Raw genomic sequence first — 24,929 nt, 5'->3', positions numbered from 1 at the left:
CCCTGGCTGGAGAGGCCCTGGCTAGCATAACAAAGGGCAGGAAGCCTTTGAGGCTCACCACCCTTGAATGCTGATCGTGCTTGTGGGTGGGTGTGAAGCACCTCCACACAGAGCAGCCTTTGTCTCTGACGCACGAGAGCACAAGGGCTCCCACCTCAGGGGGTCAGAAAAATATCTAGAAGTGGCAGGCTGCTGCAGACCAGTCAGCCACACTCTGGTGGTTCAGTTGTTTTTTAACTGGCATCTCTAAAATGCACCAATGAAATGCATGAGAGTAACCTTGAGTATGTGTAGTTTGTGTTAGTGTATAGCCCTGGGCAGGAGATTCTGTCTTAATTATAAACTCATATCAGAACATGGTGGGAATGATATTACAGAACAACCACAATCTATTTTGAGGGCAATACACATACCACCAGTGACTTCAAGTGACTACAAAAGAGGTTTTAGCACCATAACTTGATCATGTCAATCAAACGATACTGTATCGGTATCGCACGTCTTTCTTCACTAAAGTTCATGGCGCTCACGGGCACTCCTCCTCCTTTTTCGAACACATTGCCACATGTCAACAGACGGCTGACTGCTCATCCCCATGTGTCTGATACTCATTCCAGGAAGGTAGATCCTGCTGCTCCTCACTGGAAAAAACATCAGACAAGCAGGTTTTTTAACCCTGTGGCGGAAATTCGGCCATGGCGCTGGGGGGGAGGAGGGGTTGTGCGGCGCCACCATGCTCGTGATGGAACCACTCCGCCACGAGTCACTGGCGCGCTGTGCTAATGACAGAATGGTTCCGTCACGGCCCTGCCCGCTCATCAATTCAGCTGCGCGTGCGCGGAATTAGTGCAGCGTGGGCAGAGCGGCCGCAGCGTGTCGGAACCACTCCTTTCATTAGCACAGAACGGGTTAATGTGATTTTGTTACCCTCGTGTTCAATGTTGTAAAGGGTCTCACTAACTACTCATTTCTCTACTATACACAGCCTGTGGCAATATAGCACGGTCCAGGATGTCTGAATGAATGGATGTGCCAAATATTATAACTCCACCTTTCATAGGGAATATCAATTTGCATGCTGGGAATTTAAAATGCAGTGTGCAACTTTCATTTTTTTATACTGGTTAAAGTGTGCTGTAATGGTTGTATGTTAGGTAGGGTGATTCATTTCATAGTTTTGATCACAATTGTGTTAACCAGTATTTATTTTGCAATGCATGCACTGTGGTTTGTTCTAGGTGTCAGGGTGAATCTGCCAAGCTTGCAGCACTTAGTGGCTTGTCTACTGTACTCAGTCAGACACCACATCTCTCCCCCAGTTGGGCTGTTAATACCTTTGAGCAGGTACTCAAGTCACAGGCTGAAGCACTGATCAGCTTTCATTTGATGAATCTCGTAATGCGCTCAAATGCAATCATGATAGACTGTGAGGTCTTAAGATCAAGACATTTATGCCCTCATTACAGGTGCTTTACGCCCTCATTACAGGTGCTTTACGTCTTCATTACAGGTGCTTTACGCCCTCATTACAGGTGCTTTACGTCTTCATTACAGGTGCTTTACACCCTCATTACAGGTGCTTTACACCCTCATTACAGGTGCTTTACGTCTTCATTACAGGTGCTTTAGAGTAACATGAGCACTACAACTAGACAGTCACCTCTTCATGGTGCTTTAAAGCAACAGGAGCATTTCAACCAGACATTTACGCATTCATTAAAGGTGCTTTGTGTTGGCCACTGTACATGAAGACTCTGGTGGCCAAGTTATAAGTTCTTAAAGTCTTCTTTATTAATCCATGTCTACTCCAGCCCCAGCAGGAGCAGCCTCCCTGCTGCTCAGCCCATCTCCAACTCTCCCCACTCATCCACACAGGCACAACACCATTCCGTCACCATCTCCCACTCTGGATGAGCAGCTAGGAGGACCTAGGCTGATTCACGTATGAATGTAAACCTTAGGATATAACACTTTACATCAGCAGGAACATTTAAACAAAACATTTGTGCCTACATTACCGGTGGACCAGATATCCCGCTGGGTGTGGTAGTGATAGTTAGCACCCCCATTGAGTTTACAAGTCCTGCAGGAAATCTACAGCCCTAGTGGGAAATGTCTGCCTGAAATACGGGGAATGAAGTAGGAATTATCACGCAAACACAGATTTGTGCATATTATTCAAGACAAATTTTCAGAGGGGATTATTACTTCCCTTCCAGTTTCCACTGGCTCTGGTAGGGAGAGGTGGGGCGCAGCGGCCAGGGTGGGTGATGCTGGAATCTGGGGATCATGGTTCGATTCTCTGCACTGGAAGCAGATTAGCCCAGCACCATGGGATGTATGAAGTTACAACGCATACTTTTACCAAGCATACCTTTACAACACGGTTTTTACATCGCATACCATTACAACGCATAGCGCTTTTGGGTGTTGGATAGTGAATAGTTTAATTTACTATTCCAACTCCAGTCCCCGTGGACACTAGGGAAGGTTATTGGATAGTAAATTAACCTATTCCCTATCCTAGAGCGCCCCCCAGAGCAATGCGTTGTAATAGTTTGCATTGTAAAAGTTGCGTTGTAAAGGTAGTTCGTTGTAAAAGTTTCGTTGCAAAGGTTGTATACCGCACCATGTGACTCTGGCCAGTAACTTGCTTAATCTTCCCGACAGCCCCCAGCGCCTGGAGACCCTTACGGGTGATTGTTCGCACTTTACAAATGTGGATTGTTATTATTATTATTAGTAATTCTGAGGGGTTTGGGATAATCCTTGTCATTGTTCAGTTTACTCATAGTGCACGTATTAGACCTTTGCTGGTTTGGTACACAATGTGTGATCTGTGATTCCATCAGGGGGGTTGAGGGTGGGAGTGGAGGTATTTATTGATAAACACTTTGGGGGTCATAAGGATGCCGGGCAGACTTAGTCCGCCCGCCATCTTATCGGGATTCGGGACCGCCCGCCATAAGGACGGGGATCCTGTGGGGGCTATTAGGATGCGGCCGCCACAGTGGCGGCTGCATCCTGCATTTATAACATTGTGGCTGGCGGTGCTCTCTGCACCGCCCACCACAATGCTATAAATGCATGTATGCATTTGCATACACAAAGCGGCAGGCACCGCGCAGTGCCTACCGCATTGTATATGCAAGTGCAGGGTGTGCATCCCCCCACCCCTCTTTCACTTTGGGGGCCCCCAGGGGGCCCCCAAACTGAAGACCGCATGCCTTTCTGTGGCGGCATCACCGCCACGGAAAGGCATCTGTTTCACTCCATTGTAATATGGCTGGCGGTGTCTAATAGACACTGTCACCATATTATTCCTTTTACGCCTCGGCCGCAAGGCGACCGGGGCGGAAAAGCGGCGGGCGGTCTTTCTGTCCACCACAGTCTCCCCGCTATACTAATATGGCGGGGGGGGATTCGTGTGAGGATGGCGGGCGGATTGCCCCGCCAGGCTGGCGGTGGCTACTGCCAGCCTGGCGGGGGCAATCTGCCCGCCATCCTAATGGGCCCCTTTGTTTTGGACCCTCAGTCAGACACATTCGTGCAATAAGTAATCAGTGCAATGTTTCATTTTGCAGGTTTTCACCATGATTAACTTTCCCAATGACTCAGTGAAGACGCCCGCTAACACCCGGACCTTTGCTGACCCAGGACCAGGAGATGTGATTCTCAGATCTGCACACCTGAAGCTAAACACCCACACAGGGAATGCAGGACATATTTTTAGTGGAAACCTGTAAAGTTTGCAAACTGTCAACCGTGTACTGCTGTGAGTCAATTACTGTCTGCATAAAGTGTTTTTCCTACTGATAATGCTGCTGTCATCCTTGGGTGGGTAATGTACAAAGTCACGTGCTTGATTGAATGCAGTTCACACATCACGCCACCAGAGGTCTCACTAGCTCACGTGGCCCGTGCATATGATTTACTGTTCACGATTCTTTGCTGTTTGTGCACAAAAAGAGAGCTCGTCCATGCACACACTCGCGCCAGTTTATATTGGACTCTGGATTACTCTAAAAGAGAGGATGTGGCGTAACAAACAGAGCTGCCGACTCCGGAACTGAGGAACCGGGTTCAAGTATCGGCATCTGCTCAACATCCTGTGGTTCTGAGCACATCACTTAATCTCCCCGTGCCTACAAAAAAAAGAGCGTTTAATGTAACTGGTGCTCATATGAAGTGCTCCGATGCGTTTGGGTTGAGTTCGCGCTACATAAAAAGGCAAAACAAAAATCACAAAATGACCAGGGGTAGCAGAGCTGACGTCAAGCACCCTTTGACCCTGACAGCATGAAAGGTTTAAATACTTGGCCCAACTCCCACCCTGAAGGAAGGGAGCAAGCATGAAGCTAGGCGAGCTAACCACTGGTTTATTTGCTGGTCCTGTGGTGCCTTCAGGAGCCTGGAAGGGGTGTCAAAGGAAGGTCCAGTAAGGCAGGGGGCACCATGAATGGCATTCGTAGTGGCACGTTTGGGCCACAACCTGACAGTGAGCTTTATAAAATTAATCTTACTTACATAAAAATGAAGCATCAATCTGAGAGAGTTTGGTCGCAAACCGATACCTGAAATGTCAAAAGAATCTAAATTAGAAAAACACAAGATCTGAATATAAAAGTCAAGTCCAAAATAACTTTATTTCGGTTCAAAGAACCATAAAAGTTTCACAGTATACTTCTTTTTTACAATTCATAAAACCTCAATAAAGAAAAATTAAAGACAACATATGTAACAATTAAAAGAAAATCCTTATCCAGTAGATAGAAATAGATCTGATTTATTGAAGATTAGTTGATAATACAGAAATATGTAGGTCCAGTTGTAACCCAATTTCAACCCCACCAGGAGCAGATGGACTCCTGCTCAGATGTAACTGACTCTCCAATCAAGCATACACAATCAGAACCCTATGTGACATCATAGATGCATGCTGAGCACATTATAACAAACACTAAAATAGGACAGAGAAAGAGGAAAAGCAGGATGTAACAACATATTAACCCCTTAAAAAAGACAGCAAGATTATTAATACCATGCCTTGGCAATGTTATGCAAATTTCACTCATATCACGTTCTAATCACGTCAGAGCCCCTTATAAAGTTTGCTATTGCGATACAAATGTCAGTGGAGGCCGAGGAGTGTAAATAGTTGAAGCCATCGCTATATGGACATGGAAGAACGTTCCTCAATAATGGAAGCAGAAATCAAGTTCCCAGTGACTTATAAAAAGTGCAAAATAATAAAAAAGTGCATCGTGCTTTGCCTAGAAGAATGATCACACGGACAAGGTGTGAGTTTGTCCCTTAACCCTTCTTGACAAGGGAAGGCTGACAGAAAGTGCTCAGTGCATAGTCGAAACCTGGTAAGATTGAATGTGGTCTGGGAGTTTGTGGAAAAAGTTAAATAAAATTGTGGAGGGGCGGAAGACAAATAAAAAACACATGCATACTCTCAGTGATGACAATTGTGCATGTTACCCCTAGTAAGAAACACCTGTTTGGAGATATTCTTTCATGGTGTTCAAAAAAGTATCCTAGACCGATCTCTAAGAACTTGTGGGCATATTACCAACAACTAGCGATATGTATCGCTAAATGAGCTCAGCGATATTTTTTTTTATCGCCGCCCATCGCCGGATTTTATCGCAGAGATAACGTGCAATTAGCAACATTTATGTCAAATGCGATAAAATATCCGGCGACAGCGCCAATAGGGTCTTAACCTGAATATCCAACTCCCATATACAGATTAAGAAGTGGTCTGAGCAGGCGTTAGGTTTTGGCGATATTCGGCTTAGCGCAAATATTTTTATCACTTCGCCTGTGTTGATAATAGACGATAGCAATGTTAGCGACTGTTTTCAGTCGCTAACAGTTTGGGTACGCCCACTTTGCATGTTATTAGCGATAAATATCGCTGACATGCAAAGTGGGCCCCAAACCACTCGCTATCGCCTGCAAGCTGTCGCTAACTGCTGTTAGCGACAGCGTGCTAATAGGGCGATAAAATTATCTCCGCTTTCGCGGGGAAAAGTCCCGCTAAAGCACTGATAATGCCCTTGATAATATGCCCCTTGGCCCTCAAGATATGGAGCCAGGGGGTCTTTACAGCAATATGCATATTAAGGAAGTCCTTAATAACATCTCTTGAGAAGTCTAACTCCTCTGAGAGCCAGGTGTAGGCCAATGAACACAATGCGGCGCAGCCAATACAGTCCTCTATAACCTCTTGGCCCAGTTCAGCATCACAGAGCGATGTGGAGGCACTTTTTGGTAACATCAGTAATCTCTTGATACATTTATTCTCTACTAGTTGAAGCTTTTGGAATCTATTATACCCCCAAACACCAGGCACACATGTTGCGATAGGAAGGCATCTACCTCAATAAAGAGTTAATCATTCTTTCACTGGATATGCCCCAGCTTACGAGCGAACGTGAATAACGCATTATGGGATTTGTGGTCCATGGTGAAAGTTACTCCTCGTTCTTCTTGGATAATAAAGTGTCAATAAAATACCTTGAGTAGGCTTGCTTTTCGTGCTTAGGCACACTGCTATGAAATGACGAGTCCCGCGCTTCTTTACTGCCAAAAAGTTTGGATGTTTGAAGCTTCATCCTGCCGCTCCTCATTACACAGCGGCAGGCGATGGTGCCCTCTCCGCGGCCAGGCTGCCGCGAGAAAATATTTATACAAATTGCCTGTGGCATGAGAGGCACACTGCGGGGCTCTCCTCTCCGGGCTGCAATGTCTCAGCGTGCTTCCCCACGTTGCAACAAGTAGTTTGCCTGACGCGTTTCTGGGGGACTCCACCCCCGTCATCAGGGGCTTCCAATTAGTTCTCGGTGTGTTTCACTTGATTTGTGGACGTTTTTGTAACCGGCAAATCCCTAGACACACATGTGGTCAGATGGCGTTATGGGATTTGTGGTCCATGGTGAAAGTTACTCCTCGTTCTTCTTGGATAATAAAGTGTCAATAAAATACCTTGAGTAGGCTTGCTTTTCGTGCTTAGGCACACTGCTATGAAATGACGAGTCCCGCGCTTCTTTACTGCCAAAAAGTTTGGATGTTTGAAGCTTCATCCTGCCGCTCCCCATTACACAGCGGCAGGCGATGGTGCCCTCTCCGTGGCCAGGCTGCCGCGAGAAAATATTTATACAAATTGCCTGTGGCATGAGAGGCACACTGCGGGGCTCTCCTCTCCGGGCTGCAATGTCTCAGCGTGCTTCCCCACGTTGCAACAAGTAGTTTGCCTGACGCGTTTCTGGGGGACTCCACCCCCGTCATCAGGGGCTTCCAATTAGTTCTCGGTGTGTTTCACTTGATTTGTGGACGTTTTTGTAACCGGCAAATCCCTAGACACACATGTGGTCAGATGGCGTTATGGGATTTGTGGTCCATGGTGAAAGTTACTCCTCGTTCTTCTTGGATAATAAAGTGTCAATAAAATACCTTGAGTAGGCTTGCTTTTCGTACTTAGGCACACTGCTATGAAATGACGAGTCCCGCGCTTCTTTACTGCCAAAAAGTTTGGATGTTTGAAGCTTCATCCTGCCGCTCCCCATTACACAGCGGCAGGCGATGGTGCCCTCTCCACGGCCAGGCTGCCGCGAGAAAATATTTATACAAATTGCCTGTGGCATGAGAGGCACACTGCGGGGCTCTCCTCTCCGGGCTGCAATGTCTCAGCGTGCTTCCCCACGTTGCAACAAGTAGTTTGCCCGACGCGTTTCTGGGGGACTCCACCCCCGTCATCAGGGGCTTCCAATTAGTTCTCGGTGTGTTTCACTTGATTTGTGGACGTTTTTGTAACCGGCAAATCCCTAGACACACATGTGGTCAGATGGCGTTATGGGATTTGTGGTCCATGGTGAAAGTTACTCCTCGTTCTTCTTGGATAATAAAGTGTCAATAAAATACCTTGAGTAGGCTTGCTTTTCGTGCTTAGGCACACTGCTATGAAATGACGAGTCCCGCGCTTCTTTACTGCCAAAAAGTTTGGATGTTTGAAGCTTCATCCTGCCGCTCCTCATTACACAGCGGCAGGCGATGGTGCCCTCTCCGCGGCCAGGCTGCCGCGAGAAAATATTTATACAAATTGCCTGTGGCATGAGAGGCACACTGCGGGGCTCTCCTCTCCGGGCTGCAATGTCTCAGCGTGCTTCCCCACGTTGCAACAAGTAGTTTGCCCGACGCGTTTCTGGGGGACTCCACCCCCGTCATCAGAGGCTTCCAATTAGTTCTCGGTGTGTTTCACTTGATTTGTGGACGTTTTTGTAACCGGCAAATCCCTAGACACACATGTGGTTAGATGGCGTTATGGGATTTGTGGTCCATGGTGAAAGTTACTCCTCTTTCTTCTTGGATAATAAAGTGTCAATACAATACCTTGAGTAGGCTTGCTTTTCGTGCTTAGGCACACTGCTATGAAATGACGAGTCCCGCGCTTCTTTACTGCCAAAAAGTTTGGATGTTTGAAGCTTCATCCTGCCGCTCCTCATTACACAGCGGCAGGCGATGGTGCCCTCTCCGCGACCAGGCTGCCGCGAGAAAATATTTATACAAATTGCCTGTGGCATGAGAGTGTGGAAAAGTAAATTTTGCCATGTTCTGTGTCCCTACGCCTCATCCATCATATGTTATGTGTGCATGACCAATATGCATATGTTATTCCCCATGTCCGATTAATGACGCAATTCCAGTTGTGTCCACCTCTAGTATGTTAGTTTCCAGTCCTCGTGAATACTACGAATATCAGGCCTATGTAAAGTAATGTTGCCACGTTTCTCAGCGTGCACGTTATCCCATTATAAAGTCCCCGTTTCTAGGCCTCAACAGGGCCCGGACCACAGATTCAGCTCCTGTCTCCTGAAAGCCTCGCTGAGGAGCGATACAGCCCCCACCTGTATCCTCGACCCTTCACTTACTTCCTGCCTCGCAGTGCCCGGTGCAGCTTGGCTCTGCCTCTGAGTATGTTATGATTCCAGCTATCAGTTCAGTCCTCCTCTTCTGCATTCCTAAGCTACTGAACTGCATCAATAGTTTCCGTCATTGTCTAGCCTTCTCGGCTCCACGTTAGAGAAATACCGTATTAATGGTCATTTAATATTCTTCATCACGCACTACATCCAGAATAATGTATGGTCCAGTCTTAGAGTCAAGTTAGCTTTTCCCCTCATGACTTCTAGTTTATATCAACATGTTCCCTAAACATCAGATACCAGATAGGGTTTAGGTACATGTCGCTCCGACCCTCCAGACTCTAGTCTCTGCTCCTAGCACAGAGTTCGTAGCCCCCAGCTTCTCCTAGTAATACGTCATTGCCAGTTTTCGCGCACCATTAGGTTAGAGGTCCCGGCTCCTTAGGTCGCCCCCTCCTATGTTTCCGCCCCATTTCATGACATATTCTGTTACGTTTGCATCACATGTCTATGTATACTCCCAGTTACACCTACTTTTACTGTTATCTCTCGCGACTGCTACGCGTCATGCCTTCTGCTCCACCCACTGTTACGCCTACTGCAATGTAATGCTATGTGTTTGCGCTATGTATATAAGTCAATGTATTGTTATTAAAAGTTAGCGCGCGCTCATCCCAGACCAAGCCCCAGCAGCTGCTGGGTCATCCTATGCAGGTTGTCCTGATCCTGTCCTTATGCTGTAATAAACCTGCAGAAACTCCTACTACCTCGAATCTTGACTCTTATTTTATTGAGCTATCTGTTATTCATTCATTCATCCAAAAATAGATCCGGTATTATTTATTTATATACCACATAATGGCGCCCGAATAGGGACTTGCCCTTTCCCCACGCGTCGGTGAAGCCACGCCGGCCCCCTGACCCTCTGCAGTCGTGACGGAACCATACCGTGCACTGGCAGATATTTCTGCTCCAAGTATCCCTCAGGCCCACGGAGGAGACGGAGGAGGCGGTCCAGCATCCGAACGAGACGGTGGAGGAACGCGGCGAGTCCCGACCAGAGCCCAAGCCGAGAGTCCAAGGTCCGAGGTATCCGGAGGCCCACCTGTAACTGAAGTCCGAAGTTCGTCGTCCGTCGTCCAGTCCAGTCCGAGGCCTTCCGTTCCGTGCTGCCCGGTGAGTACCATTGCTGGGGTAGTATCTAGACAGGACCAATCTAAATTGACTCCTGGTCCGTGGGTTGGTGGTGCCCAGACTCACAAACGAAGTGTTCACCTAGGTGGATACGGGTCTTGATGCGTTCCTTTATGGGACCGGTATGTTCCGTACTGTTACAGCAGTGCATCCAGTAATTCTAGTCTGTTCCGTTCTCGAGAAATTCTGTTCTGTTTCTGTTTTCAGTATTCCAGGTAATATTCTGTTCGAACTGTTATTTATAATGTTCTTCATGTATTTTACTGTTGTGGTATGAGTGCGACGTGATTTCGTGTTTTCATCGTATATTGTATTGTGTCTAGATTACAGTTCAGTCATGCCTATATTTTCCAAGTTACGTCAGTTAAAAACTAGAAAGGGTCTGTTAGAGGAAGCGGTTCCTGTCCCGCCTAGGGACAGTCCAGGTCACTTTATGTATCAGAAACATGGCATAAGCGCCATAATGTATCTAGATTTATGGGTAGAGTATACCAAACAGTTAGAAGAAAAGTATAGATGGCCCGTATCGGGTACATGGGATGCCGAATGTATCATGCGAGTAGAAGAAGCATTATGGAAAAAGAAAGCCAGACAGTCACAGAAAGATGCCATCGAGTTATGGCGTAAGGAAGCTCATAGAAGAACCGAGAAAGAAGTCAGAAAGTCAGAGTTAAGTAGAGAATCCCAGGAACGAGCCCAAGAAAGAGAATTAATCGAGATAGGTGAACAAGTCAAAACCGAACAGTCAGACAGACAGAGGCATGCCCTCATTAAGGGTATGTATCCTCTTCTTGCCGAAGGTGTGCCAAAAGCGACCCCAGAGGCATCTAGTAATTTCCCGCCACCATTAGTTCCGACCAAGCTACGTCACAAACCGACCGCAGCGGATATTTTTATTTCGTCCTATCTGGACGACACAGTCCCCGAATATGCAAATCCTGTTCGCGCTCCGCCAGTCACTGTAAATCAGGCACTTCATGCTCTTCCAGACACCGGGGTGCCCTTAACGGTACCTCCGGGTCAGCCCGCCATACAAGTCCAGCCCACGTTACAATTACCGACCCTGCCAGGACGAAGAATGTCAGTCGACGATTCTAGTCTAGGGGCCGCAGGAGGAGGTCTTCCCCAAACCCCGCCGCCACACAAGCGTTTATCAGCACTCGAATTACATGCTCAAGCATCACAGCGTACTCCTAAAAGTAATAAGTCTGTCACAGAAATCAGACAAGCCCTTGGCGAATGTGTCTATGATCCAGTCCCAGGCGAGTATAATATGGTTTTATATTCCGTACGTGTAAGGAGAGTGACCGAGTATCTAGTCACCTTACCGAATATGAAAGAAGATCTAGACAGAATATATCGTTTCATCCGTACAGGGGATGATCCAGAAAGTATTGGCGAGATTATGTCTCAAAGGAAAGCCGAGATCCAGCTCATGATATTAAAGTTCCTGATCAATTGTCTAATAAGAGAACAAGATTATCCGTCTAAAGATTCCGCCGAAATGAGAATCCTGACAAGGTGGAGTGATAATATAGCCGAGGGTAAGCACAAGACCGTCGGTGCCATGGAGAGTATGTACAAGAAAATTCGTAAAGAAATAATAAGGTTACACGACCAGCGTAAAGCAGCACAAGTAAGCGAGAAAGAAAGTATCTCTGATCCCGAAGAAGAGGAAGAGAACGAGAATCCCGCCAGAATAGCGTATGTAGGAAAATCTAGATTTCCAGATCGCCATTTACGTCTAGAACACAAGTCTATTTTTCATCATCCAGCACCAGAACTAGGTTCTCTAGAACAAGTATTTCAAGCTACCGATCACATTCTGAAATCACGAATCGGTTATAGTGAAATAAGTACCATGCATGAACAAGAACTAGCCCGATCAGCAGTCCGATGGATTACTGATTCTACCACTTTTCCAGACGAAATAGTGGCACAAATGTTTCTGAAACTGCCCCCAGCCGAGCAACGACTGGTGGGTATGTATATGATTCAGCACCTCATTACTTTGTATGAGGGTCAACATTCTGATCCAGGTCCGTTACACGATATTCTGAACGAGTTACTCCAGTACAAATGGAGAGGTCTAGGTACCGATTTAATTAGTGTCATTCTAGAACAGCGTCACAAGTATAGGACGTTTTTGAACCCACATTTTGTTCATGTCTCACCCCCAGAAAGTAAATCATTCTACATAGACAGACAGAATCCGTTACGAGAAGTCCACCCAGTCCAAGGGGCGGGTGGCGTAATGCAACGAGTGTTTGTATACACTCCGATTTCAAAGATGGAACTTCTTGAAATGAAGAAATTAATTCCCTGTCATGACAAAGATCCAGCAGGGTTCCATAGAGAATTAAAAGACATGCTCCGTATGGGAGAATACACTTACCCAGATATCATTAAAATGTTAAAGGTCCTGTTACCCGCAGGGGTGTATGAAAAGTTAAAGGAAAAGGAATGGGAGGTGGGAGAGAAAAAGATCGATTGGGCAGCTCTAGAAGCTGAAGACAAGGCACGAGTACCAGGTACCGGTCTTGGAGATAAATGTAAAGAATTACCAGAATTATTGATTCAAGTTTTACCCCGATTATTGACAACGAGAAAAGAAGACTGGGATGCAATCTCAGCCTGTAAACAGAAACAAGATGAAGATATTAGTGATTTTTATTCTAGATTTGAGAAATGTTTCAGTATCAACAGTGGTCTCAAGACAAGTAGTGAGTCATACCCTCACCTTTTCGTTACCAAATTAGTCGAGAATTCAAGCCCACAAATTAAAAATCGAGTTTTGAAAGTCGAAAGCACCTGGCAAGCAAATACTCCGTCCCAAATGCTCCAGATGCTCCAGTATCACCAGAATAGAATCAGGGAAGAGCAAGAACACGAGAGGAAACGTATGAAAGACACGAAAATGAAGGTGCTAGTTGCACAATCTGTTCCTCAAGACAGTCAGAAGAGGGGTCCGAATCAAACCAGTCATCCTGCAGCTCCCGTTAAAGGGAACTGCAATTATTGTAAACAACCAGGTCATTTTATAAACGAGTGTGCAGTTCTGAAACATAATATAGCTACTGGTAAGACTAAAGAAAGACCACGTCCGCCTAGACAAGAACAAGTTTCACAGATTCCTCAGCCACAGAATGCACAACAGACAGTTACAGCACCGCAGCCTATCGCTGCAACACAGCACGTTACATCACAGATGTACCAGTATGCACAGTCTGAGTATCCAGAGTACCAGTCATATTCATGAAACAGCCTAGAGAGGGAGGTAGGCTTGCCTCTCATCGAGATACCTGTAGATCAAGAAGGTCCCTATGTTCACAGTCAAGTATTAGGGAAAGACAGAAAGTTTTTGATCGATACAGGGGCAAGTAGGACCACAATTAATCATGCCGAAGTTCCAGGGGCTCCGCTCTCAGGCTCAAGAAATGTTTCCCTTGGATTTTCAGGAAAGCCAATAGTTAATGAGATATCAAAGCCAATTACTCTAGAAGTAGGTCCATTGTCCCGTACTACTGATCTGTTACTTACTAAGTCATGTCCAGAAAATCTGTTAGGCATTAAGACACTGAAAGAATTAGGTGCAGTTATTTGCTGTTCCCCAGAGGGAATACGTCTGTTCCTACGTGACTTTAAGGGTCACTATGTATTACGAGATTTTGATTCAAGATTGTCTAATGTTCCGCAGCACTTATGGGCGCAAGGTCCAACTGATGTAGGTTACATGCAAATCACACCCTATCGTGTGACTCTCAAGCCAGGTGTAGTGTTACCCCGAATCAGACAGTACAGATTACCACCCCAGGCTGTAGCAGCCTTATCCAAAATTATTGACGAGCTCATGGCTCAAGGAGTAGTTGTAGAAACTGACTCCAATGTATGCAATTCTCCGATCATTCCAGTCATGAAACGTACTGATCCGAATGCACCCCCAGTATATCGATTAGTGATTGATTTACGAGAGCTTAATAAATGTATTATTCCTCAGTACCCAGTTGTCCCAGACATCTCTTCCCTGTTGACAGCCATTGATTCCGAAGCCATGTTTTTCACTGTCATAGACCTCAAGAATGCATTTTTTAGTGTTCCAATTCATCCAGACAGCCAGTTTCTTTTCGGATTTTGTTTAAATGGAAGGAGCTATATGTTTACACGCGCTCCTCAAGGTTTCACAGAAAGCCCTAGTATTTACAGTCAAGCACTCAAGAGACAACTAGACAACATTCACATGCCAACTGACACTGCCCTGCTCCAGTATGTCGATGATCTACTGATCACAGCCCGTTCTGAACGTGCTTGCGAGCGAGCATCACTTACAGTTCTGTATTTTCTAGCCGAGATGGGGCACAAGGTGTCACCTTCGAAGCTTCAATTCTGTGTCCAGCAAGTGGTATACTTAGGACACTTGCTGTCCAAGAGGGGTAGGCAGTTGACACCCGACCGTATCCAGTTAATAGCGAGTCTTCCCCAGCCCAGAACCCAGAAGGAGGTACGTGCCTTTATCGGCCTTACTTCTTATTGTAGGCAATGGATTCCCCAGTATGCATTTCTAGCCAAGCCTCTGATACAGTTAACGACACAGGAGGCAGCCGTATCGACTGTCCTCCCTTGGACATCTGACCATACACTTAGTTTCAACGAGTTAAAGAAAGCCCTATGTCAAGCTCCAGTTCTAGCTACACCGAACTACAGTAAGCCTTTTACACTTTTTGTTACTGAACGCGAAGGTACAGCATTATCTGTTCTCACACAAGATCAAGCAGGACAATACAAGCCCTGTGCTTATTTTTCGAGCACATTAGATCCAGTCGCCCAGGCGTTGCCTGCGTGCCTCAAGTCAGTTGCAGCCACAGCACTAGCTATCAGACAAAGTGATTCCATAGTTTTAGGACATTCCCTGACAGTACAAGTTCCACACTCCGTAGAAGTTCTTTTAAACCGAACACAAACACAGCACTTGACAATTGCACGTTTAACAGGTTATGAATTGACACTGTTCCAGCCACACATAGAAATTAGACGCTGCAACGTTCTGAATCCCGCTACACTGTTACCATCAGTTAATTCAAAACCAGACCCACATGATTGTGTGGAAGTAGTTAATATTACGACAAAGCCAAGACAAGACCTGACAGACATTCCGTTACCAGATCCTGACCTAACACTTTATGTGGATGGTTCATGTATGAGAACTAGTACAGGAGAACTAGTCGCCGCGTATGCAGTGACTACTGACACTGAAGTTATTGAAACACACCGTATTGACACCTTGTCCGCTCAAGCAGCAGAGCTAGTCGCTCTGACACAAGCCTGTATACACGCCAAGAACCTGAAAGTTAATGTTTACACAGATTCACGTTACGCATTCGGAGTTGTACACGACTTCGGAGTGCTCTGGCAGGAGAGAGGTTTCATGACTTCTCATGGAACCAAGATTCAGCATGGTCTCCTTATTCAAGCCCTGTTAGATGCCATACATTTACCGACATCTATTGCTATCATGAAATGTAAAGCACATACGAAAGTTACTGACATTATTTCCCAAGGTAATGATCTAGCAGACCGCACAGCCAAGCTTACAGCACAGACTCCAGACATTCCAGTTAATCAGACACATACTCCAGATCCGATTACATGTATGACAGTTAAGGACCCTACACAAGATGTCATAGATATCCAGTTACATGCTACCCCCGATGAAATCAAGAAATGGTCTGAACAAGGAGGGGTCCAGACAGATCAAGGATGGTTAACGAAGGGTAGAGCCACATGGTTTCTTCCCGATTCTATGGTTCAAGTCATTATCAATACCGCACATAGTCCAGCACATTTAGGAGAAAAAGCTATGTTAGACAGTATCCAGAATATTTGGTTCAACAAGCATTTACGAGCTGCAGCCAAGCAGAAAGTCCGCACCTGTATGATATGTTGTCAGTTTAATCCAGGTAAAAGTGTCCCGGTGGAACAAGGTGGTTTCCAGCCCCCTGACCACCCTTTTGAAGTCCTCCAGATGGATTACATTCAGATGGAGCGATGTCGAGGTTTCAAGTATGTCCTTGTAGTTGTATGCGCTTTGTCCAGGTGGACAGAAGCATATCCAGTCCCAGATTACACAGCCGCGACCACTGCCAAGCAGTTGGTTCGTGAATTTTTCCCTAGATACGGACTCCCTAGAGTCGTATATTCTGATAACGGTCAGCCATTCTCATCTGAACTCATGAAGCACGTTTCCCTTTTGTTAGGGTACCAGTGGAAGTTTCATTGTGTACGCCATCCTGAAGCAGCCGGTCTCGTAGAGAGACATAATCAGACCCTGAAAATCCGTATTGCAAAAGTCTGTAAAGAAAAAGGTGTGGACTGGCTAGTAGCTCTGCCAGTCGCTTTGTTTTATATGCGCATGGTCGCACATTCCAGATCAGGTCTGTCCCCGTATGAGGTCATCTTCGGCCGCCCCCCTAACATGTGGGGTACTCCTAGACCCCGAAGTATTACCGATGTTTCATGTAATATGCTGACAGATTACCTAGCTTCCTTGATGTCTGCCCTCAACTCATGTCGTTCACAGGTTGCCGCCGCATTTCCAGACAATACCGAGGTGGCACCGCACGAGATCGTTCCAGGCTCCTTGGTGATGATCAGAAATTTTGACAGATCAAGTCCGCTGGAACCACGTTGGAAGGAGCCACGTCAGGTCCTCTTGACCACCCGTACCGCCGTCAAGTTGGAAGGCAGAAAGGGATGGATCCACCTTTCTCATGTTAAACTTTTCAAAGGATTGAAACCAGTCTCTAAAAACATTTCCAAGGATTCCCAGAATTTGAAGGACTGCCAGAATATTGCTCTTAAGGACTGTCCCGCACAAGACATTATCACAACCCCTCCCTTGTTAGAGAAAACTCCGCAGCAGGAGTATAAGTTAAAGCTCAGGTCTAGTAAAATAAGTCAGTCAGTTTGATTGTATAAGTCCTCCCCTAGGTGAAACGGTTAGACTGTTTCTGACATGTATAAAATAGACCCCCATAGTGAGAGAGTCAGTCAAAGTTCAATCAGATGTATCATTTTTCTGAGTTTCGTATTATTCATCAGCATTTTGATTTCCTGCACTAGTTATGCGTTCTATCTGTATTTCCCAGTTCCTCATGTAAATATGTCTGCTAATGCTACAGTAGAGCACACGTTTAGTGATCTGCCTCCTCATGAACTCTCTTACCGCCTCGCTATGCGCAACAACACATTTATCCGTATGTTACATTATTCACACCAGACCAGCAATGCCACTAATTGTTGGGTGTGTGGTCGACTCCCCCCTTTCCAGACACCGAAGGGAGTTCTGCCACTCTTTCCTTATCCATTCTCACACAATGGTTCGTGTGGAGCATGGTCCACGTTAACGTCATCCTCAACAGATATGTCTTTTCTTAACAGTACATGTTTTTCAGACAAGCAAGGTTTCCCCCACAGAACAGGTTTAGATCTAGAAAATGAAGTTTATAATTTAGGTAATTATTCGTCGAATTTCATGGTCCTGAATGTTCAGTCTGATACTACTCCAGACTTACCTGCTATTTCAGTACTACCTGTCAAAGGCGAATTATGTGTCCGTAGTTATGGTTCCATACATGTAGGTCATAGTGAATGTACTACTATTGTCAAGTATAGTGACAGTGGGAAATCTGTTTTCAAAGCTTCACGTCATTCTTATTTTATTTGTGGTCAAACTGCATATGTCCGTCTGCCCCTCGATTGGGAGGGAACCTGTTACATTGCCTTCCTACTGCCACCTGTTTTCCTAGCCCCGCCTGACTATCACAGAAATACACATCTAGTACACATTAGACATAGAAGGGAGTCCCCAATTGTCGATTATACTGAAACTACTCTAGAACAGTATACAGATTTCAATAAAGGTTTCTTCTTCTTTGTAGGACCTGTCCAGAATAGTAAACTGATCCGTAGGTTAACAAGAACCCTTGAAGCTGTAGTAAATGAGACTGCCTCTGCTCTAGGTAACCTAACCGAAGAACAATCTGCTATGAGATTTGTCGTTTTGCAAAATCGTCTCGTCCTTGACGTCATACTGGCCGATAGGGGCGGGGCCTGTAGAGTCATCGGATCTAGTTGCTGCATTTTCATTCCAAATAACGCGCCGTCTGTGTATTCAGCTATAACCAGACTCCATAAAATTGCCCATCTGTTACACCAAGATCCAGGCACCTGGACATGGTCCGGTTGGTTCTGGAATATAATTTCCGCATGGGGATGGAAAGTCCTGTCCTTTCTAGGTATTGCAGTAGCGATCATATTTAGCTGCTGCCTCTGTATACAATGTGGCCCTGCGATTTGTAGCATGTGTGCTACCTCTTGTATTCCTAGTCCCAAGCCCCGTTCTAAATCCCGTTCCAAGACAATTCGAGACGAGCAAATGGTACTGTATGAAATGATAGACGGTATCATGAAAATTGATGTTTCCTGATGGAAACGTAGTGACAAGGAGGGAATGTGGAAAAGTACATTTTGCCATGTTCTGTGTCCCTACGCCTCATCCATCATATGTTATGTGTGCATGACCAATATGCATATGTTATTCCCCATGTCCGATTAATGACGCAATTCCAGTTGTGTCCACCTCTAGTATGTTAGTTTCCAGTCCTCGTGAATACTACGAATATCAGGCCTATGTAAAGTAATGTTGCCACGTTTCTCAGCGTGCACGTTATCCCATTATAAAGTCCCCGTTTCTAGGCATCAACAGGGCCCGGACCACAGATTCAGCTCCTGTCTCCTGAAAGCCTCGCTGAGGAGCGATACAGCCCCCACCTGTATCCTCGACCCTTCACTTACTTCCTGCCTCGCAGTGCCCGGTGCAGCTTGGCTCTGCCTCTGAGTATGTTATGATTCCAGCTATCAGTTCAGTCCTCCTCTTCTGCATTCCTAAGCTACTGAACTGCATCAATAGTTTCCGTCATTGTCTAGCCTTCTCGGCTCCACGTTAGAGAAATACCGTATTAATGGTCATTTAATATTCTTCATCACGCACTACATCCAGAATAATGTATGGTCCAGTCTTAGAGTCAAGTTAGCTTTTCCCCTCATGACTTCTAGTTTATATCAACATGTTCCCTAAACATCAGATACCAGATAGGGTTTAGGTACATGTCGCTCCGACCCTCCAGACTCTAGTCTCTGCTCCTAGCACAGAGTTCGTAGCCCCCAGCTTCTCCTAGTAATACGTCATTGCCAGTTTTCGCGCACCATTAGGTTAGAGGTCCCGGCTCCTTAGGTAGCCCCCTCCTATGTTTCCGCCCCATTTCATGACATATTCTGTTACGTTTGCATCACATGTCTATGTATACTCCCAGTTACACCTACTTTTACTGTTATCTCTCGCGACTGCTACGCGTCATGCCTTCTGCTCCACCCACTGTTACGCCTACTGCAATGTAATGCTATGTGTTTGCGCTATGTATATAAGTCAATGTATTGTTATTAAAAGTTAGCGCGCGCTCATCCCAGACCAAGCCCCAGCAGCTGCTGGGTCATCCTATGCAGGTTGTCCTGATCCTGTCCTTATGCTGTAATAAACCTGCAGAAACTCCTACTACCTCGAATCTTGACTCTTATTTTATTGAGCTATCTGTTATTCATTCATTCATCCAAAAATAGATCCGGTATTATTTATTTATATACCACAAGAGGCACACTGCGGGGCTCTCCTCTCCGGGCTGCAATGTCTCAGCGTGCTTCCCCACGTTGCAACAAGTAGTTTGCCCGACGCGTTTCTGGGGGACTCCACCCCCGTCATCAGAGGCTTCCAATTAGTTCTCGGTGTGTTTCACTTGATTTGTGGACGTTTTTGTAACCGGCAAATCCCTAGACACACATGTGGTCAGATGGCGTTATGGGATTTGTGGTCCATGGTGAAAGTTACTCCTTGTTCTTCTTGGATAATAAAGTGTCAATAAAATACCTTGAGTAGGCTTGGTTTTCGTGCTTAGGCACTGTTAGACCTGGCATCATTGGCATGAGTCTCTCCTCCATTTTTTCTGTTTGCCTCCTCTGTTTACGATGTTTTTGCTGGTATATGCTTTGGGCACTGTGCCACTGCTGATCAGTGCCACAGTGCAAGTGCTCCCTATGTGAAATTGCTGTATTGATTGACTTCCATGTTTGGCTTATTTGGTTTACTGTCAGTCCCTAGTAGAGTGCACCAGGGGTGCCAGGGCTTGTAAATACAAATGCTGCTAGTGGGCTTGCAGCACATGTTGTGCCACCCACAAGAGCGGCCTAGTAAAAGTATGTCTGAAGGTCTGCCATTGCCAGACCACGTGCAGTCTGACTGTCACGAGGACTGCGCCAGTACACCTACTTGCCAGTCCCTAAACCTTCCCTTAACTTCATGTTAGTCACCCCTATGGTAGGCCCACGGGCAGGGTGCATTGTAAGCATAAGGTAGGACAAGCCTGACAAGGTTGGCATGTCCTAATAGTGAATTACATCCATAGTCGTTTTTCACTATTGTAAGGTAGCCTGCTCTCCATCAGTTAGAATGGGCTGCCAGGATTATTAATGTTATAATCCTAGCGGGCTCGGGGAGCATGGTGCAATGTCGAGTTTGGTATCCCTGAACTCAGGGTTTAATAATGCATCCGTTTGTGTGGATGGTTGTTGGACTCTGTGTTTGAAAATAGCACTTTTAGAAAGTAGCTATTTTCTTGTCTAACTGTCTACCGGTCTCTGCTGGTTCTGGTGTGCGTGTGACAGGAGCTGGGTGGCTCCAGAGAGTCTGAATGAGTCAGTGTGGGATGAGTGGGGCATTTGCATTGAGAGTACGGGAGAGTAGCTCTTGATAGCCTGCCCTGCCTGATACAATGTTGGCTCCGCCCCCCTGCCAGGCGACTGATGACTCTGTGCTTGCCTGGGACTTTCCTGGCCCGCCTCCTGCCGGGCATCTGATGGCCCTGCCCCTGCCAGTAACAATGCTGGCTCCGCTCCTGCTGAGCGGCTGAGGACTCTGCCCTGCCCAGTGAATAGGCCAGGTGCTCTGGCCTGGCAACACCCACAACAAACCCAGGATGGGGGGAAATTCCCCTGCATGGACAAAGGGATCAAAGCCAAAAAGGGGTATAAGAGAAGGACCCCTGAACCAAGAAATCAGATCACTTCTGACAAGGAAACCTGAACCAAGGACAAGAAGCCTGCTGATCTAAGGACTGCCTACCCCTTCTGCCAGAGTGCTGTTTGTTGGGGGAATCCTGCATTGCTTCTTTATTTTTGCCAAGGAACCAGGAGAGAGGAACTGTGTGTGTACTCTCACTCTTTGCTGAGAAAATCTCCAAGGGCTGGAAGAGTGCCAGTCTCCTGTTGAAGTCACAGGGCTAAAGGACTTCATCTGCTTAAAGTGCTATTTGCTGGAATTTGTGAATCCAGCACCTCTGAAGGAATCCAGCAATCTCGACGCCGACGGACGCCGCCGAATCCAGCTCGACATCGTGAGTAACGGCTCCAGTGTCCCGCTTCCTCGACGCCGGCCGCCGGGCCCGATCGACGCCAGCAGCAACGCCAGTGAGTAGTGAGTTCGGCTCCAGCTCCAAGTGACCTCGTGTCTGCACCGCCGCTGATCACATCGACTTCGAGCCCTCTCGACGCCGTGAGCGCTGCTCACTCTTGCAACATTGACATCGACGACGTCGTATCCTGCTTCATCCCGTGAGCGCGGCTCCCGCCTGACTTCGGTCGACGCCGCTGCAGATCGCCCGACTCCGAGGCCCGATCGACGCCGAAGACGCGACGCCGGACATCTCGACGCCGCTGATCCTCGAGTGCTTCACTTTTTCCAAGGTACTGTGTTGTGGGGGTCTGTGCGACTCCGGGCTCGACGTAGCGCTCCTCGCGGTCGACGCCGAACCGTTGGATTAACTTTGCCTCGACGTCGTGTGACTCCCGTGTGGGTTACATTGTTGCCAAGAACTGTGTTTTAGAGAAGAAGAGTTGCTTTTGATACTAAAGACTTTATGCTAAGAAGAAACCGTGCTTGAACTATTATTTTTCCTTCCAAGAGTATTTATTGAGACTGTGGTATATTTTTGTCGTTATTTGGTCTTGTGCTAAGCCTTATATAAAAATACTTATTTTTATAAATACTACTGTGTCGTGTCCATTTGTAGTGTATTCACTTTATTACTGTATGTGGTCATAAATGCTTAACGCACTGCCTCTGAGATAAGCCTGTCTGCTTTGCCAAGCTACCAAGGGGGTGAGCAGGGGTTATCTAAGTGTGTGATCTCCTTGCCCTGACTAGAAAAGGTGTGTCCCTATTTGTCAGAAGTGTATACCTCTGCCAACTAGAGACAGCCGCTTCTAACATTGGTGGGTCAGCGGTGGGATTTTGAACTTTGCATTTATGACCCATGTGCAGTGATTAGTGTGCGCTACATAGTGAAAGCAGACCATAGCGCAGCCACAATCTGTTTTGGTTGGATATTCTATTTTTGTTCTCCGCTTTTCCTGAAGCTTGATTTTTGAAACTGCCAGTTTTGACCATGAGTAATGCTGGAAGCACTACACCTGTTGTTGAGGAGGAGTTTGATAGGAGTAAGATAAACGACTATCCAGTAAGGAAGCTGAAATCCTTTTGCAAACAGTTGAAAGTTCCTACCACAGGCATTTCCAAGAGAGCAGATTATCTCAAAGCATTGGAGGCCTGGTTAGAGGCCAGAGACCCCTCTGCCCCGGGGGTGGTACCGACAGAGGAAGGGGAGGAGGAAGTGCCCGTGACTGGGCCTGTATCCCCTCCTGGCAGCAGTGTTTCCTCCAAAGGTCTTTCCCCTGAAGAAAGAGAAGAAAGGGCGAAGGAGCGAGCCTACAACGTGGAAATGGCAAAACTTAAGATAAATGGGCAGTTGGAGATAGAGAATGCAAGTGGCAGGAGAGAAGCTGATTTGGAGATCAAAAGATTAGAGTTTGAAAGAGAGAAGTTAGCTTTTGAGCGTGAGAAAATGGTGAGGGACATGGAGCTCAAAGCTAAGGAGTTAGAATTGAATCCCTCTGGTGGCAGCGTCCCATCTGTGCCTGCAGAAAGTAGGTTTTATTTTCCCAAAGATGTGATCAAAGATTTTCAGAAGAATGAGGATATTGGTCAGTGGTTTAAAGCATATGAGTTAGCATTGTTGGCCCACCGGGTCCCTGAGAAGGATTGGGGAGCGGGGTTGTGGGGTCGCTTTGTGAATGAGGGAAGAGATACCCTGTTAGACATGCCTGTTGAGAATAGGACGTCTTATGCTCATATGAAAGATGCTTTAATGTTAAGGTATGGCCTAACCCCAGAAAAGTACAGACAGGCCTTTAGAGAATGTAAGAAGTTGCCTGGTACCACGTGGGTGGAGTATGTGTCATATTTTTGCAGAGCCATGGATGGTTGGGTAAAGGGCAGCAAAGTGGAAAGTTATGATGCTCTTTATGATTTGTTTGCTTGGGAGCACTTGTCTAATAACTGTTTTCCAGAGCTGCGCCAGCACCTTATTGATAGCAAGATATCTAACCCTAGAAAACTTGCTGAAGAGGCGGACCGCTGGGTCAGTACCAGGGTCCACAAGGGTCCAGTGGGAGACTCAGCCAAAGGTGGGCAGGGTCCCCAGCAGAAGAGTGGGGGGGACAGGGGTAAACAGAAGGAGTCCCAGAAAGGGCCCCAAAGTAATCCCCAAGGGAACCAAGGGAAAGGTTCCCAGCCTCCCCCTGTGAAGAAATCAGAGGCCCCGCCAGGTAAACCTGGTCATAGGGGCCCCCTGACCTGCTTCGTTTGTAAGCAAGTAGGACACCGTTTTTATGACCCTCAGTGTCCCTTGAAGAAGTCTGGTGCACTACCCAGTGCACCACCCCGTCAGTTGGCTAGTGTAGCTCTGGGAGGGGAGGAGATGGTTGCCCATGGTGGGGAGGGTCCCGCAGAGATGTCCCTGGTCTCTCTAGGAGACATGGAATTGGTCCCTCCACCCCCTCTGCCTAGTAACACTAAAAAATATAGGCAGTGGGTGACCATTAATGGCCATAGAGTGGAAGCTCTCAGAGACACCGGAGCGAGTGTGACAGCTGTCAAGTGTCACTTGGTGTCCAGAGAGCAGGTTGTTCCCCACGCATTCTACCCTGTGATAGCTGCTGACAACTCCCAGAAAGAGTGTGAGGTAGCTCAAGTTTCCTTTGAATGGGGGGGAGTTTCGGGTACTCTTCAGGTTGCTGTGAGGCCCGCCATGCCTGTTGATTGTCTCCTGGGCAATGATTTGGAAGACTCCCCTTGGGCTAAGGTGGAGAGGGAGACACATTTGAAAATGTTGGGTGTGCCAGAGTGGGTGTGTGCAACCACTCGATCCATGACAGCAAGTAAGGGTGTTGATGGGGTTCTGGAGCCTGAAAGTATGGCCCAGGACCCAGCTGTGAAGAGAAGAGGCAGGGGGCGCGGGAAACCGTCCCCCGTAGTTCCCGTGGTCCAGGAGGAGGCAGACCTCGAGGGGGATGCCCTGGAACCCACAGGTGAACAAGTTGCCGAACTGGGAGACCTGCCCGAGCTGACCCATTGGCAGCAGGATGGTGGTCCCTCCAGGGAGGAATTCTGTGCAGAACAGAAAGTGTGCCCTTCTCTTGTGGGTATGAGGCAGCAGGCCTCAGCCCAAACCTCAGGTGATCAGTCAGGGTCACATTTTGTGTACTGGGAGAACGACCTCCTGTATAGCGAGCCTAAGGCTGCTGAGCCTGGGTCAGCCCGTGTGCTGGTGGTACCCCAGCGCTTCAGAGCCTTCCTACTGG

General features: G+C 46.9%; 1 protein-coding gene across 1 annotated transcript in view; it reads left to right on the top strand.

Moving 5' to 3' along the window:
* LOC144773650 (uncharacterized) overlaps window positions 1–3,819 on the top strand; it is a 98,614-nt gene extending 94,795 nt beyond the window's left edge. Inside the window, exon 8 of the mRNA XM_078658799.1 lies at window positions 3,585–3,819. Coding sequence (XP_078514925.1) covers window positions 3,585–3,601 — 17 coding nt within the window. The 3' untranslated portion in view covers window positions 3,602–3,819. The remainder of the gene's footprint in view (window positions 1–3,584) is intronic.
* The last annotated feature ends 21,110 nt before the right edge of the window (window positions 3,820–24,929 follow it).

This window comes from Lissotriton helveticus, chromosome 8 (assembly GCF_964261635.1).
Source record: "Lissotriton helveticus chromosome 8, aLisHel1.1, whole genome shotgun sequence".
Classification (NCBI taxonomy): domain Eukaryota; kingdom Metazoa; phylum Chordata; class Amphibia; order Caudata; family Salamandridae; genus Lissotriton; species Lissotriton helveticus.
The sequence above is the reverse complement of the archived record's forward strand: the minus strand, read 5'-3'. Positions and strand labels throughout refer to the sequence as shown.